The sequence below is a fragment of the Gavialis gangeticus genome, unplaced genomic scaffold (assembly GCF_001723915.1).
Source record: "Gavialis gangeticus isolate Ggan-Ray unplaced genomic scaffold, GavGan_comp1, whole genome shotgun sequence".
In the NCBI taxonomy this organism is placed as follows: Eukaryota; Metazoa; Chordata; order Crocodylia; family Gavialidae; genus Gavialis; species Gavialis gangeticus.
The window spans coordinates 17,802,178-17,821,474 of NW_017729016.1; the positions used below are offsets into that span (position 1 = coordinate 17,802,178).

General features: G+C 41.3%; 1 protein-coding gene and 1 long non-coding RNA gene across 2 annotated transcripts in view; one reads left to right on the plus strand and one right to left on the minus strand.

The window, feature by feature from the left end:
• IQCE (IQ motif containing E) overlaps positions 1-19,297 on the minus strand; it is a 39,650-nt gene that overhangs the window by 18,589 nt on the left and 1,764 nt on the right. Inside the window, exons 2-16 of the mRNA XM_019512970.1 lie at positions 16,447-16,494; positions 15,219-15,261; positions 13,800-13,940; positions 13,187-13,318; positions 12,367-12,437; positions 11,543-11,644; positions 10,929-10,976; positions 9,945-10,015; positions 9,661-9,733; positions 9,171-9,220; positions 4,478-4,641; positions 3,290-3,345; positions 2,731-2,939; positions 2,114-2,218; positions 1,119-1,221 (exon numbers count right to left, since the gene is read on the minus strand). Coding sequence (XP_019368515.1) covers positions 1,119-1,221; positions 2,114-2,218; positions 2,731-2,939; positions 3,290-3,345; positions 4,478-4,641; positions 9,171-9,220; positions 9,661-9,733; positions 9,945-10,015; positions 10,929-10,976; positions 11,543-11,644; positions 12,367-12,437; positions 13,187-13,318; positions 13,800-13,940; positions 15,219-15,261; positions 16,447-16,494 — 1,416 coding nt within the window. The remainder of the gene's footprint in view (positions 1-1,118; positions 1,222-2,113; positions 2,219-2,730; positions 2,940-3,289; positions 3,346-4,477; positions 4,642-9,170; positions 9,221-9,660; positions 9,734-9,944; positions 10,016-10,928; positions 10,977-11,542; positions 11,645-12,366; positions 12,438-13,186; positions 13,319-13,799; positions 13,941-15,218; positions 15,262-16,446; positions 16,495-19,297) is intronic.
• On the plus strand, positions 4,892-11,535 carry LOC109294541. Its single transcript, XR_002096547.1, has 3 exons — positions 4,892-7,322; positions 9,488-9,669; positions 10,878-11,535. It is a non-coding gene; the product is annotated as an uncharacterized LOC109294541 (long non-coding RNA).

Consider the following 19,297-nt stretch of genomic DNA (forward strand, 5'->3'; position numbering starts at 1 on the left):
GACCACAGTATGAATATGAGCTGGCAGTGCGATGCTGTAGCCAGTAGGGCAAATAATACTCTGGCATACATCAATTGATGCATCTCCAGCAAAGACAAGGAGGTGATTCTTCCACTGTACTCAGCACTGGTGAGACAACAGCTGGAGTCCTGCGTCCAGTTCTGGGCACCACACTTTAACAAGGACATGGACAAGCTTGAGAGGTCCGAAGAAGAGCCACCCATATTATCAGAGTCTTAAAAGGCAAGCCATACGAAGAAAGGGTGAGGGATCTGGGACTCTTCAGCCTGAGGAAAAGAAGGCTAAGAGGGGACCTGGTAGCAGCTTACCGCTACACTAAGGGATTACATCAAGGGCTCGGTGAGCAACTGTTCACCAGGGCACCCAAGGGGAAAACCAGGAGTAACAGCCACAAACTCCTGAAAGATCGATTCAGGGTCAACTTTAGGAAAATCTTCTTCACAGCCAGGGTGTCCAGACTGTGGAATAAGCTCCCTCCAGAAGTGGTGCAATCACCTTCCCTGGAACTCTTCAAGAGGAGACTAGACAGTCACCTTGCTGGGGTCACCTGACCCCCTCCCCCCCAGTTATCTTTCCTGCTTGGTGCAGGGGGCTGGACCCAATGATCTTCCGCGGAAGATCATTGGGTCCCTTCCGGCCTTACCATTTATGAATCTATGGATCAATTTAGAAGCCCAAGGCCTGTATTTTGAAGCAATGGACAGATACTGGTCAAAACTGTAGTCTCTGGGGTTTTTTTTAAAGCTAACGTTACTTGGAATTCAAGAAATCATCCAACATTCAATGTACAATATACACTCTAAAAACTGACCTCTCACAACATCACTATATCAAAAATCATCATTCTCCTATTAAGTAGGAAACAATTTTTCATACTATGCTGCTATCTGTATTTATTGTGAAGCATATTTTCTTGTACAAGGTGATCAGAACCACCAGTAATTTCAGTTACTGGCAAATTCCTTCACTCCAGCTTTTTAACTTCATATAATGGATTTTTTCGCTGCATAAAGTATTACACAACTCTCATAACAGCATGGAAGCACATATTAATACCAGAAGACCTTTTTTAGGTACTACAGAATACAAGACTGTACCTTATTTAGAGTTTCTATGGGCTCATCTCCCATTTGTCTCCTGTCCTGCTCAGGTTTTGACTCCAGTTCTCTCACTTGCTCCGTAAGTCTCAGGATTTCTTCCCTACATTTGGGAGAACAGAGTCACTTGTAGAGAGAAATTATCTGTTGTCCCATGCATGTCCTCACAGTGAGATATGGAACAGGTGTTCAAAGAGTAATGGCAGTAGGTTAAAATCAGCAAGAGCCCAAAGTCACAAGCGTCAATGATATTTTAACAGTATTAATAATGCCTCTGGATACAACTCACTGACATACACATAAAAAGATAGCAGCAAATGTCTGTGATTTACTTTCACTTGCTACTAGTTCCTGATAGCTGGAACAAGATCCCATTTTTTTGCCTCTGCTGATTCTACGGGAATCTGCATGGAAGGGTAAGTTACACAACCCTCAGGATGGGTGCCAGAGCGTGGTGCACAAAAGCATTTTGCTTGGTACGTGCACCTCGGGGCAGACGATGGCAAAGAGGCCAAAACTGTGCTGCCACAACAAGGATCAGGTCCCTTGCCATCCATCCCTGGCATGCCAACATCTTACCCATCGAGGTTGTGGGTGTTTTTGGCACTCTGCCCAAAAACACTACCGAACCCTGGTCTACAGCCTCGCTTTTCATAAGAAATATTAAGAACACAAAAGTCATCCAGCCCAATACATCAGTTTTTATGGATTATTTTAAACCAACTCTTGTGCTTTTCCACCACATTCCTTTGTCTTTCATTACCCTCAGACAGAGACCCTTACTGACACTCCATATCAAGACACCTTCCCCAGTAGCCTATTCCAAAATCATCATCATTTAGGCAAAACAGTTCTGTCCAGACACCTCATTTACTCCCGCTTCCTGTGTTCTAGGTGACTTCCCGCTGGATTCTGAACCGTGGAGCATGAGAATGGTATCATACCAAACCTTATCAATTTATTTCAGAATGAGAAAGATAGCTCTGTTAAGATACCTCAAAGCCTCTTCTTTTTCACTCTTCTCTCTCCCCTTCTCTTGCAGGTTTTGTAGTTCTTGCTCCATTTCAATCTTTGCTTGCTGTAACAGCTTCACCTCTGAACTGTATGGATATTGGAAAATCTAAGCACTCAAGCAAATATACAAAATGTATATTTCTACAAGATACAGGAATCATTTACTATTTAAAAATTGATATCAATAAATACTATCTTTTTTGTTTAACACTGTAGTAATTACATATTTTAAATAAATACACATTTGACCTTTTAACAAACACTATGGCAATGGCTTTAAGATGAGAAAGGATCTCTTGAATGCTATGGGAAGAACTTACAGAAAAACTGAAAAAGGTTCAAAGATGAATAAAAGTAATGATGAAATATCATGAGTTTGAACATTTTTTTAGAAATATGAAGTTTCTATTTTTGAGGATCAAATCTGACTTTTGTTTATTGAGGCGTTTTACAAGTTATTACGACAAGTTAATTTTAAAAGACTGCTCTGGAAAAAAGCTTCTAATTCTCCAGGTTTATTTAAAATTGGGAAATCCTCTCACCATCTGGTGTAAAATATTTCACAAGTGCAGAGACTATGCTTATTAGCTGGACTTACTCTTTACTGGCCAGCAGACTTTGCAGTGTGCTCCTGTCACCTTTAAGTTGCTTTACCAGCCCTTGGAGTCGCTCACACTCTTCAAGGTAGTCAGGTTCCTGAGAAGCTGGTTGATCCAGCTGTACAGAAGCTGAAGGTGGCAGAGCAGACAATGGTGACATGCCATTTTCCAATGACAACAATGACATGTTCTCCAGCTCATTCACTTTCTAGAAATTCAGAAAAAACAACTGGATATGTGTTTTGCTCCTATAACACAGGGGAGATTTATCTGGTGCAATTTCAACAGAGCTATACCAGTTTACATCAGTTGAAGCTATGTCTCAAGCTAGGAGCAAGGAAGGAAAAGCAGGATCAAAAGGAGATTAATCTTAAAACTGTACCTACACAAATGAAATGCATTACAGCAAGAGAGAAAAAGTGCAGATGTTAACATGTATGAACCAGAGTGGGCCAAGCTGCTGCCTGGAAGGATAAGGCACTATAAGCACAGAAATCAGTGACCTTATATTTTCTGTTCTAGCAGTGATAAGATGGCCATATGGTGCCTGACACTCACTTTTTCCAGTTCTGAAATCCGTCTCACCAGCCTCTGTCTGCTCCACTCATTGTAATCTACAGAAGGGAACAAGGTTTTAAACAGGAAACTGGATTGGCGTGATAGAAATCCTTCAGAAAGAAAGGAAGCCCCTGTCCATCCAGAAGGCCCATCAAGTACAAGACTGAAAACCCGCCTTTGAAAGGCTGCCTTGAAAGACAGAAGGACCTTAAGATGTCTAGCATCTTACACAAAGCACTTCAGAATTCAGATGATACCATTCATATCAGTCCAATATATAAGTGAAAGATGGAAAACAAAGCTTTACTGTGGATGTTTTATTCCTCCAGACTCTTTGAATCAGAAAAGCACTAGCACATGGCTGGCAGACAAGACTCTGCCCTTAGGACCCTTTCCTCTCTCTGAATTAACAAAGGGATGTGACCCACAGCTGCCTGCTACAACTCAGTGATAGGGAGGGAGCTGGAGTGACTCTATGGAAGAAACCCACTTGACTGGGTCCACCACCAGCACAAGCCACAGCCCAGGTTCAAAAGAAATTCCTTTACAGCTTCAACCCATAGTGTCAAGCTCTGCCCACTCATTCCCTGATTCACAAGGCCAATGCAGGGGTGTTCCTCTGTCCCTTCACAGAACAGCAAGTACAAGAAGAAACCCACAAAGGAATGGGAAGAAGAACAAAGAAACTCCAAAGGGAGTTGGCAAAACATGTCCAAGATGAGAATGCAAGCAAGGTGAAAGAGAAAATTCACAACAAGGGGACAGGGTAGAAGAGAAGGGGAAACGGCCCAGGTAGGAATGCATGGGGCAGTCAGAACACAGGAAGGGAGATGACACATGCATTTGCTTTTTCAGAACTGAATTTAGTGAACTGTTTCTCAGTACAACAGTTATGTTGCTAGCTACAAAATGCATTCTTGCAGTTAGATGAGACTGCAAACTTTGCCTTTTGCCAGCAACTCCTAGTCAACAGACGCAAAATTAAAAGGTAATTCAACCCATAACAACATCACAATTAAGCTTTTGGGATAAAGGACTAATCATTGCCCATTTTCAAGAACACCTCTGCAGTGCCTCCAGCAGCTTTATCCACACTGCCATGCAGTCTTTCTGAACCCTGCTTTCTCCCATTTGTGTTGTACATATCAAAAGTCTAACTCCCTAGCCCCCAAGCTTTTTGGCACATACTTTTCCTTTTCCTGCAAGCAGGAGAGCTGCTCCGTGTTTGGCTTAGATCTGCTTTCAGGCTTCTATTCTCTTCCTGCAGCTCTGTGATGTTCTTAGTTAATCTGAGGACAGCAGCATTAAGCATTTTCAGCCGTTTCTGGGTCTCTTTGCCCTCTGGAGGGGACCTGTATTTGGAACAGGAGACAACAGCAGGGGTTCAGATCCAACACAGCACAATGAAGTAGAACCATAACTTGGACAATGCCCACATGCCCATAAACAAGTTGGAATTAACAAATAGAAGGGTGGATAAGAAACAAGAAACCAGTCATTACAAATAAAATACAGCAAGTGGCTGCATTTTCAGCCATGTTATTACAGCCTTCACAGCTACCTGAAGTTCTTTTCTCTTTGAAGGAAAACCCCAGACAAGTTTTTCTCTCTGCTTTAAAAGATGTAAATTTGCAAAGCACCTCTAAAATTGAACCAAACTTGGAGAATGCAGACGGTACTGGTAACTCCAGGAAACAGAAATAGAAGAGCCTATAATGTATTTAAAGCCTCCAAAATTAGATTGTATTGCTGCCATTTTGCCTTCTTTTTAATTGTTCTAATGGAAAGAGGGAAAAATTAATTTCAACTCTTCAGAGGTTGTAAAATTTGTTTGTCAGCACTCAATCACATGGAACAGCTGCTTTGCACTGGTATGGGCAAGACCCAACTGAACAGCAACCAGCCCAGGCAAACAGTGCTTAGAAGCAGTAAGGAACTCTCTACGGTCTTTATGCGATGCGTAACAGCAGAACTGTAAAATAACTTGTACAGAAACTACACATCCCAACTCAATGGCAGCTTACTAGAGAGAAGGGAAGAGTGTCTTTGCTGTGGGATACTCAGAATGAAAACCTAGGCCCCCTCTACCCCTGGAAACCTGTTAAGGAAAAACCAAAAACCAACCAAAAAAAATCAAAAACCAAACACAAAACCTAACCAAACCAAAAACTCCATCGCTATGGAGGGATATTTAAAGGATTGTCTCAGATAGAAAATAAGGAATGACAGGAATGGTTGCTCCCAAAATTAAATAAAACCAAGAGGCAGATCTGAAGAATGGGCCAGACTGAGGAGCTGGAGGCTTCCCAGCTTTGGACACTGAACCCTCTATTACTAGAGAGAGTTAATTTTTGAAGAAACAAAAACACAGCAAATAAAATGGCTTAGTCCTGCTAGGCCTGCAGCTCAAGGGTGGGCTGAAATATTCATTTTTATATTCCGCCCACATTGAAAATGCAGGAGCATTTTTAATTCAGAAAAGACAGGACTAACAGCACTAACCTGAGTCAGGACTAATGCTGACATGCATCATATAAGAAACTCTCTCACACAGCTCTTTCAGTACACTACAGCTCTGACCTTCAGCAGCATTTGCTGTTCCAGTCCTTGGCCTCTTGAGGAAAGACTGACAACTGTGCAATCAAGAGAGACTGCCCTGACCATTGTCTTTTGGAGCCAGAACAAATGAGTACAGGAAGAGACCTAATGATTAATTTTCACCTGTAACCTACATCAACTGTGATGGCTTTCAGCAGTAAAAGGCAAGTCTGTTGTTAACTCACTGAGTGCCAGACCCAGGAGAAATAAAAATATTTCTTTTTTTAACGAAAATATATTTCTAAAAGTAATAAACTATATTCCATTTTTAATTCATAACGGGGGAACAAAAGGAACATACAGAATGACCCCCAAAATAATTCTAGTAAATTTCCATTGGTTTATAAAATTATGCCAGGGATTCCAGTGATTTGTTGCATTTAAAGCACAGGCACATTGTGAGTGGGTGTGGTATCAGCTTTGAAAGTTAGTCTCTTACCATAGAAGAACTCTGCCACCACCTTCTGAGTGGCTGCACTAGTATTCTTGAGTTTGCCCTCTTACTGTAACTTTACTTATATGTTATTTGCTTTCATGATACATATTAAATTTAAATAGTCTTACACTGATACTCGGAAAACAACCTCAGGTGCCTTGAACTCCTTGTCTTCCTTTTACTAAAAACACCTATTGCAAACTTCTTTAAGGAAGTTTCCATCATGTTGTCCTACCTCTGAATCTGTATCTTCATTTCTATAATCTCCTGGGATACTATCTGGACAAATTTTAATTTGAATTTAGAGTTATATCTCTTCCTTGAAACACAGGTGCTTCCAGAACCTATTGCAACTCTACCTACCAGCTAAATTGGCTATCATGATTTTTTCTTCTATTTTTTTTTTAATAACAGGGATTAACCATTATTTATAATTGGTCAGGTGGAAGCAAGCACTATGTAAGCTTCCCTGGCAGAGCATGGTAACCTCAGTCATGACCTGTAACATTCCCCACCATCCTGTTACTATTATAACCCTGGTATTAGACTTCTAAAACTTGCAGTTGTAGCAAATTATGTCATAGCTACATGATGTGAAAAACATCTGAAAAAAATCTAAGCTGATGTGATGATACCCATTTTGCCTATGTCTTCAATTTGACTCCAGGCCAAGTGAAAGATAAATAGTACATTTATTCATTAACCCACTCTATCACAAAGAGTGCATCTTCGCAGCAACTGAAAGCACATGATTCTTTGGTTACCGTGGGCAAGGCAGTTAGGGTCTTGCTAAATAACAAAACTGATTGTGCTCTGCTCCTCCTTCTGCATTGCAATGAAGCTACTGGATGCTGTCTACTGGAAAGGGTCAGAGCAAATCTGATTGTGCCCTTGATTCTATTAAGTCAGGACTTCTGAAAATTGAAGAAAGGAGGCCTCTGTTTGACAACCTCTGGATTGAAGGACTGAAGAAGACACTGATCCCACCTCTCTTCAATGGTGGGCTGTGACTTCCTCATGACGTATCTTACTACCAAGTCTTATACTTAAACTCTCTACAAAACTGGTTTCTAAAAGGCCCAATCCTTTTCCCATTGAAGATGTAAGTTTTTATCACAATCCCTACTGGACCTATTATTTCTTTCTTTCCTTTTCTCCAAGTATTAATTCTGTCTGTTCTGCTAATTCTTAGTTCAGTGGACAGGTTTACTATGCTGGTATTTAGATTTACTGTAATTACTGAGCTCCAGTTTGGATCTGGATTTGAGATTTCCCTAAATGCATAGCACTAGAGTTTTGATCCAAGCCAATGCCTAGGCATAACGCCATAGCATTTATTGTGAGTTATTCTCCAAATGCTCATATGGGAAATGGGGCTTCATATAGATATTTTTTTTTTTACTTGCCATATTGATTTTTTTAAACCTCAGCTATGAAATTTTCCCCATCATACACCCATCTTCACCTCTCTTCATCAGGGTCAAGATTAGTACGCTGGCCCATGAGACACCTTTCTATTCTACTACCACAACATCTCTCAGGTGCTACCATTATTCAGCCTTAGGTACACAGTCAACCAATGGATTAATTTTCATTCAAAAGCACTTTCCTTTAGAAAGAGAATAATGGCCTCAGCTATGAATAATACCAAGTATCTAACAATTTCATGATAAGTAACATTGGTATCAGAATGGGGACCACCTGCAGATGCTACCGGCCACATCGACGGTGAGGTGGGGCAGGTGCGAGCGGCAAACACCTGCAGAAGCCAGTGGCAGTGGCCAATCTCAGTGCATCGCCTATGCACTCAAACTGGGAGAATTTTCCCAGGTTTGTTCTCCTTATAGAGAAGCTTACCTAGAGCCACAAGTACAGACATGTAAATGCTGAGGCTCTGAAGAGGGAAGAGCTTGCAGTGCTGACACTGTGCAACCAAGGAGGGGCCCTGTGCACACATCTCCATATGCTCTGCGGACTCCCTTAATCTGCCTGGCAACGGATGGCAGCAGTGCTTGGCTAACCCAGACTGCCCATGGTCATCCTGTATTGTCAACTTGTACAGACATTTGCTCTCCCAGGAGAAACTCTCCTGGAAGTGATTGAACATGGGTTCTTCCTAGGTTATTTTTCTCCTGAAGCAGCCATCTTTACTCTGGGATAAAAAGCCTTGACTTCTGGACACTCATGGCTTCTAGGAGAGCAATGACTTGAATGTCTGTATGAGGCCCCAGTATCTTTATGAAGAGATGTTAAGACAACAGAATGCTTTCTTCAGACTAAAGCAATACATTTTAATGTACAGAGAGACAATGTTAGAAGTAACTGAAAACACAATGTGCTAAATCAGAGCAATCAGAAACACAGCAATTAATTCTTAACACTTCTCCCCATAGAAGAAAAACCTTTCTTCTTCCCCCACAGTTCAACTTCTTCGCCACTTACCACCCCGCTCCCCCTGCTGCTGCTAGCAGCTGCAGGTGGTCCCCGCTCGCCGGCAATGACACCGCAGGTGCTCCCTGCTCACCGCCACAATGCCCCCATTGCGTGAGGCACCAGTCATTCACGTTTGAGCGTGCAGACACAGCCTGGGGGTTTCTGATTTTAGAATGAGAATTTAAAACTCTGAGGTAGATGGCTTTGATTTTGCTTATTAACAGCCCATAATACACAGAGTGGAAATAACATGATAAGCATGCTGTGAAATCAATGAAGACCACAGGGGAAAACAACTCCAGAAACAGTGAGATACAGCATTTTACATATAGTTGTTTGCCATCAGGCAGTAAGTGCACAAATTATGTACCAAACCCATATGCACGTACATGTGCCCAAAAGAAAAACACATACTTTTTCCGCACAGCCTCTGATTTTGCAAGGAGGGTTTGGAGACGATGAATCTGTAAAGTAGGGAAAATAGATTTCATTAATAGAAACATACACTTGGCATAGAAAGGATTTAGATGTACGGAAGCTCATGCTGCTAATGTAGTAAGCAGCATCTGGTAGGTCAAAATGAGAGCAAAATCCTTGGGTAATAGCACAGATAATGAAGCCTGGCAGAAAACAAGTGTAAGATCCTGTTAGTATTAATCCATGTGCTCATGGCTGTATATTCATTTCATTATTTGTCTTGTTTAATTAGAACTGAATTTTTTCCTTTTCAGAAAGGCTTTCACAAGCAAGCCTGTTACAAGTTTTTTTCAAATGTGATGTTCGCATACTGACAGGTGCTGGGAAATGCTAGGAAACCAATCTAAAATTGCTCAAGGTTTCTACCAAGAGTCTACAATGGAATTTCTCTTCTCCTATACAACAACCACAACCTTGCCCAACGTACCTCCTCATAGTAAGTCTCCATAGCAATCCTCATCTCTTCCAAATTCGTAGTCTTCACATCTGTCTGTAATTTGCTGAAAAATGAGGAATATAGCAGTAAAAACTGCAACCCTGGCAATGTACAGAGTTTACTAATCATTTCTGGGATGGGTGTAAAAAGTTTAATAGTGGTTATAGTTGAATTCATCTTCTTCAAGGAATAGAATTCAGTTCAAATGGGAGAAAGTTAGCGAAGGGATTGTAAAGCCTAAGTCAAATAATTCCCTTGCCCCTCAAAAGCCATACTTGATAGTGTTATCTTTCTCCTTGCACTGCTGTTCCAGCTTGAGAATCTTCTGTTTTAATCCACTGATTATCTAGGCAAAAGAAAAAAAAAAAAACATATCTGATCAATCCTAGAAGAATGCCACTGTCAGAATTTTAATTTCCCCATAATCCCATCTGCTCTTTATAAATTTTATGTAGCCATAAATACTCAGTAGTACATGAATCATGACAAAACAAACTGCAAGCAAGAGTGCTATCCTTCAAGAAAGACAGAACTAAACAAATCAGATGCCTAATTAGTGTGTTAATTGCAACTAAATTAAGAGTACGGTAAAAGCTGTGTTAACTGACATTTAAGTAACCAAAACACTCTATTAACCAGAATTTCTGGCTGGCTGGCTGGACGCAAGGGTGGGGGTGGGGGAAAGCTTGCACACAGCGGGGAAAGCTCGCTGCCGCCACCACCCACCACGCTGCGCTGCCACCACTCTCCACACCCCCACCCCTACCCCCCTGCTCTGCATCAGACCAAAAACCCCCTGCCCTCAGGTACCTGGAATTTTTATATAACCGGCATCCCCCTTACACCACTGATGCCAGATAACAAAGCTTTTACTGCATTTACAAACACTCTTCATAGAGAAACATGAAATCACTAAATAAAAACATAACCTCTTAAAATCCTATCCCTTCACTTTTATGGGTCATGGGAAAGAAACGGAGGACATAAATATACATTTACCTTGCTAAAATTAGGGCTGTAATAACAGGAAAAATACTGATGCAAACACATTCACCTAGAGAAAAAGGAAGGGTTTCTTAAGCTACTGTGAATCTTGGGCCTTTGTTATGATTCTTATATCTGACAATAACAATGACAGCAGTAACCTAGATTCCTAATTAAGCTGCATTCTCTCTTCCTATCTTTTTATGTTTTTTTCTATCTGTAAGAGTTCGTTTTGAAAGGAGAAAGGTTGAAGCTGAAGGTGGTGAAGCAATTACCCATCCAGTATCATTCTTCTCTGCCTGAGTCCGGACAAAGTCAGAGCCCTACATGAGAAGATAGACAAATCAACGTGCTGCTTTGTTATATTCTTCCTCCTTTCTGCAGATTTTTGTCTCAGCTTCCTGGTCAGGAACACTCTCTCACATATCTCCAAGAAGTTTCTATGCCACCCATAGTAACTAAAGGCTTCTTGCTTATCCAGGCTCACCAGTCTTACAATACAGCATTCCTATTTGCTCTATAGCTGAGGGATTAGGACCACATCTGTCAGCTACTGCAGATGCACCTTGGCTCCCTCCCACCTTCAGGGATATTGTGCATTAAGTGCGTTTCCTGAGGGAAAGCTTAGCTTTAACATCCAAAATGGCAATCCTCTTCTCCTGAATAAACCCATCTACAAAACGACATGCATAAGTTGTCCTGAAACTGAACTTTTCTTTTCCAGGTCACAGTTGGGTAGGAATGATGAGCTCAAATGCATAGAACAGAAATGATCTAGTATCAACCGTCTCTTTCAAACCTAAGATCACCCCCTTCTTGCCATGGAGATACTTCAAGTAGAAAAACAAAGGGGACAGCCACCTCCCTGCCAAAGGATTGCAGCACTCACCAAAAGCTGCTCAATCTGTCGATCCTTTCTGCTATTCTCCTCCTCCAGTCGTCGGAGCTTTGTTTTCAGCCGATCCCCTTCACCTTTCTTAGCCTGGATTGTCTAATATGGAACAAGCAAGCAAACAAACAAATAAAAAAAAGTCTAAAGTTCCTCCTTAAATTCTGCCCAAGACCTGCAGACAGGCAAAAGTCAGAGGCACAATGAGCTTTTGTTAAACCCACAAGTCACTCCTAGACACAAGTGAGGATCACCAAACTTAATGACAAGAAAGAAGCAAGAAAGGGACCACTGAATTAGATTAGGATCAAGTAAGAGGGGAAATTGCAGGGTTAGGAAAGGATTAAAGAGAACAGAACTTAACAGCAGGGCAATTGTACACAAGTTTTCTGAGTTATGGTATTTCTTTACTGATATTTTCTCTAACCAGGTACCTTTTTTTAGCTTTGTCCAGGAGTCAAAACCAACCCCACATAATCTTTCATGTTCCAACAGATTAACTGACTGACTTAATAAAACCAGGATGGGGACAGCTATGGGAGTACAAGTTGCAAAGGAAGCAAATTTAAATAAACCTTTTCAGTGGTCAGCTCAGCATTTGTTCAAGGCTCATTCTGATGTGGAAATATCTTGTATACTTTGAGATCTCAAGACCAATGATATTTCCTTGAACAAGCAGGGTTTAATTTTCACCCTAACATCACTTAAGTGGAGAACCTTAGTGGCTCTTCCAGGTACAGGCAACGGATCCTTTTGACCTGGTACCAAGACAGAGATGAAAGAGGGTATAGAACTTTTACTACACAAGTAGCAGATGGACACACCTTCTTCAGTTCAATAATCTCATCATACATATCTTCCTTCTCTTTGTAGTCAGGAGTTCCAGGGATGTAGCCTACAGAAAGAGACATGCAAGATTAGGAAAACCCTTGACACAAGAAGATCTGAAAGAGATGCAGTCTTAAAGGTAACAAATAACAGTTGAAAAGCATCAGCCTGAAATCCAGTCAATTTCAGAACCAATGCTACAAGTTTCAGATGCCAGTTTTTGTGGAAATTTTTCCTTTAAAAAATATTTCTCCTCCTCCCATAGCTATCTGAAAGGTTCACACAAAAGCAAGAAAATTAACCAGTCACTTGTAAAGTGCTCTCAAAGTCCACAAAATGTAACAGAAGACAAAGAAAGGAAAAAGCACTTCTCCAGTCTCTTTGAGTTATAGCAATGCTGGGTGTTACGTGTAATAAGCAGGTGCAAAAATGTCAGAGGGAAGTGCAATGTTTGTTTGCAATTTACTTCTAAGGAATACAAAGTAGGCGTGTGTCTGAATTTTGTTTCTCATAAAGCCCAATTGATTTTTACATAGCAAGTGTATCACACAAAACACTTTATAGACAGAAGTAACAATGAAAGTCAATGCTTCATGTAGAGTTTCAGGCAGGCAGACACATTATCTGATTTAGCAGCTAGGAATAGGGAGAGCTAGCATCATGTGACCAGCCAGCTCTCAGCCAGTGCTCTGCAAAGCACATCTTGATTTGCTTTGATTTTTCCTTTAAGCTGGAATTGCAGTAACCAATGCTATTACTACAGCAAGATCCCTAAACAAACCAGAGTTCGCTCTGTTATACAGTTACTGTGCTCACCATTGCTAGAAGAACGTGAGTGTTTGGGCTTCTTCATGCCTAAAGCTTCCTTCAGATACTCTGGAGTGCTACTGGAGAGCTTATTCCGAATGTGCCCCATCTCAACGTCTGACTTCAGAGCTTGGTTCATACCTGTTAGTAATAAAGGGGTAGCGGAGATGGGGTGGGAAACAGAGATAACCATACATTAAACTAACTCTGAATAAATGCAACAAAAGGCTCAGGTTGCTTCTAATAACCTCTAACAGAAATGAGTAAACCAAAAATGTAAACTTTCAATAATTAGATAACTCAAATTCACTTCTACCCAAGCACAGAAGAATAAGGTTTTTTTAACCAGGCATTACCCAAAGATAAATATTTGTTTCCCCAGAGTCTGAAGGTTAAACAATATTCAACAATGAACAGAAATTTCTGCAAATATTGAGTATTCAAAAAAGGGTCTGAAGCAAATATTTAAATATAAAATATACCCATGGGCTAAATGCAGCCCAGGGATAAGCAGGCTTAACTTTGATTGGATTCAACAGCAGGTGTACCCTTTTGCACCAGAGCTGTGATAGTGTACATTGAAAAGTATAGTTTATAGATATGGAAGGAATTCCTATACTACCTTGTTGCAGAGATCCTAGCCAAATCTGTCTCGATGTCGTAGCTGCTGGGCTCTCAAAAAATATGTTTCCTGTTCCTTTCAATGATCTCCCAAGTGCAGGCTTTTTAGAGTATAGGCATGTGCTGGAACTGTATGGAGACTCTAAAGCAGAAAATACTTGAATGTTGCAAAACATCCTGCCCTTCCTTTAACAAGTATATCAGCACTTTCTCTTTTTGAAATGATATCTGTTGCTTCAAGAATCCCAGATACATTAAGTCCCAATATAAACCTAATTATCACAAAATCTTTATAACACCCAAAATCCTTTGCTTGTAGATACAAGAAATAAAATCCATCTCTAAGACATGGTGCCTAAACAGGTATGTACATTCAAACATTAAAATGGTTTATTAATGAAAGTACAGATGGCCAGCAAGAAGGATATTGCAAGGCTCAACAGAAGAGAACCTTTCTACATAGGCAAGTCAGCCACAACTTTTGTGATGTCAATAAAGGCACAGTCAGAGGTGATGCCACAAAGACAACAGGTCATATAAAAACTGCTGTTTGTAAATTGTTTATGCCATCATAGGCACTTTAGGAGAGATGAAAAGAGCAGGCATGTGCATTTGCATGAAAAGAAAGAGATGAAAAGAGCATGCATGTGCATTTCCATGAAAAGAAAGGATGTACTTGCTCTACACCTAGCAAGGTAAAGCAAGAAAGTTACTGTTAGAGATATTAGATCAGACTTATAAAAAAGGCTCAGCATTAAGTATGTATGAAGTCCTTTGAACATCTTATTGAAATCCCAGGAGGGGAAGATAAAGCAAGAGTTTACTCAGTTCACTGAGAATGGAACTCATAAACAAAAATAAAAAGTGGAAGTGGAATCAGCAGCTTATAGACATGAAAGATCTCCCAATTGTAAGGGGTAATTTGCTTAAGGATAGAAGCATAATACAGAATGGGCCACGTTAAAAATGGAATGACAGTGCTTTAAGCATTCCAAAAACCTCTATGGTATAGAAACACTGTAAACCCCTAGATGTCTTAGATGATTGTATGCACTGCTTTAGTACTAGACCCCAAGACTTTGGATTACATCTGCAAGGGAAAAAACACCTCTCCAAGAAAATCAAAAGCAAACAGCAATTTAAATTTGCAAACTGTCTGCTACCACAAAGGAAAAGGGCTGAAGAAGGACTGTTCATCAATTTGTTCCTAGGACATGGATGTAAAGAAAACTATAAACTTCAATCTTAGTATTAGAAAAGTCAAACTTCTCCCTGTTATGGAACACAGCTCACAGACAGGAAGGCTTCATATCAGTGAGTAATACCACCGAAAATCACAGGTGTTTGTTATCCAACGAACATAGATGCCAAATCACATTCTATATAATGATTATATATAGAAGAACTTGATTACACTCACTTGGTGACTTTGGAGGTTTGTGAGAAATGTTTTTTTTCAATTTCTGAAAGAAAAACAAAAAAGGCGTATTTAAATGTTCACAGTCCTCAACAACTCAACACCAACTTTAAAACGGAGATAGAAGCCCTTTTAATGGGGATCCAGAAGTTGTCTAATGGAACAATATTAACTCTTTTGAGTAGAGAACCAGGACTATAGGGCACAAAAACACATACAGCTAGAAATTCCCTTCAGCCACCCCAAATGATCTAGTTTTACTGAAGTCCAAATACCATTATAGCACCTACACCAAGCTGTAGTAAGTGAAACAAAGTGATCACATCCCGAAACAGTGACCCACCAAAATTAAATGGCTGCCCCAGAATAGTATATGCAACAAAACCAAAGCTGTTTTGCTGTGTTACATTTTAAGGCATGATTAACCAATTAAGCAATGCTTTCAGTGGCCATCTGGCCAAATGTTCAATCAATAAATGGCATAATAAAAGAGGAAGAAATTACAAAATATGTGTAATAACTTTGTAGCTGCTTTCCATCATGCTGTTAATTGAATGCGTGGCTAGGAGCCCCTGTGGCTGACTGGATCTCCCAACTGGGAGGGGTCCATGTGCATCCCCCAGCCTGGGAGCTCCTAGGTGATAGGGTGGGGTGGGCAAAATGCGGCCCTGGGGCTGGATACAGCTTGCCAGGCCATTCTATCTGGCCTGTGGGGCCCCTAAAAAAATGAGAAAAATTATATTTATCTGCCCTGGGCTGCCTGCCATGTGGCCCTTGATGGGTTGCTGAAACTCAGTAAGCGGCCCTCTGTCCAAAATAACTGCCCGACCCTGTGATAGGTTTTCAGGCACAAGGGTCCACCAGCTGCCAGAGCTTGCTTCTTGCCAGTGCAGGAAAGGGAATTTACTTGTTCAATTACATGAGAATATTCTTGACGCACTACTTAAGCCTCACACCTGGATGGTACTGAGAAATGGATTTTACAAACCATCTCTGACCAAGTATAAGAATTGTGAAAGCCAAGATAATGTTCAGTGACTAGGGCCTCCATGTCAAAAACAATCTTTGCTGAGTTGGTACAATATAGTTAGTTCTGCTTGTAATAAATCTTTTAGTAATCAAGCACTGTAACAAGGATGTGTTGTGTGCAAGGGGACCGGTAACCGAAAAGATCTTTTTTATGCATCCACAAAAGACATATTGTTAAAAAAGAAAAAAAAACAAAACTTACCATCTCTACGTCTGATTCACAAGTTGCTGCAGACAGACTGTCCTCTATCTGAGAGGGTAGATATGTGCAACATAATATTTACCGCTCACTAGCCATTTGGCTAATATATACATTCACAGAATTTAAATATATATCCCACTAATCTTGGCTGAAATAGTCACTACAGCAAATTCAGCTGGACATTCTCCCAATCTTACTTTGCAAGGAGACATTGTAATTAGGATTAATTCCCTAAAGAGGAATCTGTGCAAGATCTTTCCCTAAGAATTTGAAAACCTGGTTGCAACAAAGCCATTCATTCTCAACACAAGACAGGATTAATAGGTGCAAAACAAAAAAGGCAAAACAGGTTGCTGGATTCCATCAAAGGCAGTAACGTAACAATAACTTATAAAGTAAGCTATAAACGCCAAGAGACTCTCTAAAGTTTTCCTGATGAGAAATCTTATTTCTCATTAAAGAACACTCGCATGTTTATTTTGTAAGCACAATTATGCTCCCCTTGATACCTACTCACTGGTGGGTTGGGCGCAGAAGCCAACTGCATATCTGAATGCCCCCATCTCAGTAACTTTAGTTTTAGAAAAGGGCATGATATACCTTAAAGCCTGTCAAACAATTCTACAGTAACTAAGCAACTAAATTAAAGTGCTCATCAATATGCAATATGTGATATTCAAGATGTGATATTAAGAAAAGGTTAGCACAGCATTAACTAAACCCCACCCACTTAAGAGGCTTTCTGGAGAGTCATCCTGAGTCTCTTGTGGTCCAGGATGACAACACTATAGTGGGGGCTACTGAGTCAGGCAGGGTGAGTACACTGTACTGATGACTGTATATGACTCTGGAGAATACTGGGTGCCTACTTAAGTTTGTATTTATACTTTAGCACTTAGGACGCTTCACATATTCAACTTCTGTATAAGCAAACCTCAGAAGAACTGTGAGGGGCAGATATTGTCCTTGTCCCCGGAGAACACCCCTGCACGTTTGCTCTGGCGTGCAGCAAGTTGTGCTGGGTGGGGTAGAGGAAGCTGCAGCCAGGACCTGGGCTGGCTCCAGCAGCCTTACCTGGGGTCTTGGGGGCCTCCCGGGGTTGCAGTGGCAGCGACCTGGGTGTACAGAGCCTGGCCAGAAGCTAGAGCATGGCTGTGACTAGCCAGGCTCTGGTTTCAGGTGGTACGTGCTGCCACTATGTGCACCATCCCACTTTTTTCTGGAGGTTTTTTTTAATTTGACACCAGGAGATACCAGTGTCAAAAAAAATCCACGCCACACTGCAAACTGGCAGCATGGCAAACATGCATATGCAGCACATGCAGTTTGCAGTGCCACAGACAGGTTTGCGGCACTGCAAACCGTATTCATGTGCTTGTGGGAATGTGCCCAAAGAAGCAGAAACAAAGAGTTTACGTGATCTGAGACCCAAATTACTCAGTGAGTCAGGAGAAGAGCCAGCATTAGAAGACAGAGAGGAAGGATGGTGCCAGGCATTAGTTAGCCCACTAGTCTGACACCTGAGGAAACCTGGGTTTAACTACCTGCTCTGCCACCGATTCCCCGTAAGTCCTTGGACATATTGCTTAGAGCTAGCTCCACAAAAGGACTTAGATGTTGCAATGCTCAGCAATGGAAATACTTATGTTCTAGGTGCTGGACCCCCAGAGCGGAGGCTACAGCTCTGCATAAGATGCCTAAACTCCCTATTCAGTGCATATAGAGTTAATCATCTGAAGGAGATTCACAGCAACCAAAATGCTGGGCAGAGAACCACCTACTCAATGCAGAAGCAAGGATGGGGGTCCTAAATCCTATCAGTTGCCTGAGGGGGTACAACTGAGATAGTAGCTCTGGACCCTGCCTGGGGAGGAGGCACAAAGATAGCTGCCCCATGCACAGCTGCCTTCCTGTTACCTCTCTGAATCCTGCTCCTTTCTGGGACTTAGAAACCTAACCCCACACATCAGAGAAGGGTCTGTGTCAGGTCAGGTTTCACAGCCTAGAGCACTCTCCTAAAATTAAGCCCCCAAGTCATCCCTCTCAAGAAGAAGCAGTAACTGTTTTCTCTTAAAACAACCTCATCATCACTGGGTTTGTTGCCACCCACCTTTTCTCTGATAGCTCAGTGACTCAAAGCACTCAGCCAGGATGCAAGGGATATTGGATAGTGTGTGGCAAGAGCATCCTCCGCCCTTGTTGTGCAACTGTGTATAGAATTATTTGTGGCTGAAGGAGCAGGATTCCAGCACCAAGTGATATATTTTATCCAATTAATGTTTAATATAAATAGTATTCCCTGCAGAAAGAGCTGAACCCCTGGTTTCCATTCTCTGAGTTGAGGTTTTAATCACTTCCCTACCTCACAGGGAGAAGAAACAACAAATATATTTAAGACTGCCAGGCATTTATTTGGATGCTGTGGAGATCAGGGCCATGTATTCACTTAAGACCAATATATTTCTACTTCTCTGCCCCACATCCATCCCTGTAGATCAGTGATTCTCAGGGTGCCTGGAGATACTTTCAAGGATGCCTTGGGGTGCCACGCAACATTAGCACTGTGAGGTGCGTAAACATGATTCACAAGATAAACCCACAGATGTCAAACAGGAATCCAGCATATTAAAAACCGTTCTGACCTCTTGTGGTCTTCTCGAGTTCTTTGCAACAGAAAACTGACTCCTCAATTTACTTCGTCACTGACTGCCTTTCTTGCATACCAGCCTCTGGCTTCTTTACTATTCATCCCATCCAGGAAGTGCGCACACCAACTACAGATGCTTCCTCTGCCTGACAAAGGGTATTTATACCCAAAAGCTTGCTATGAAGAATTTTTCCAACTATTTCA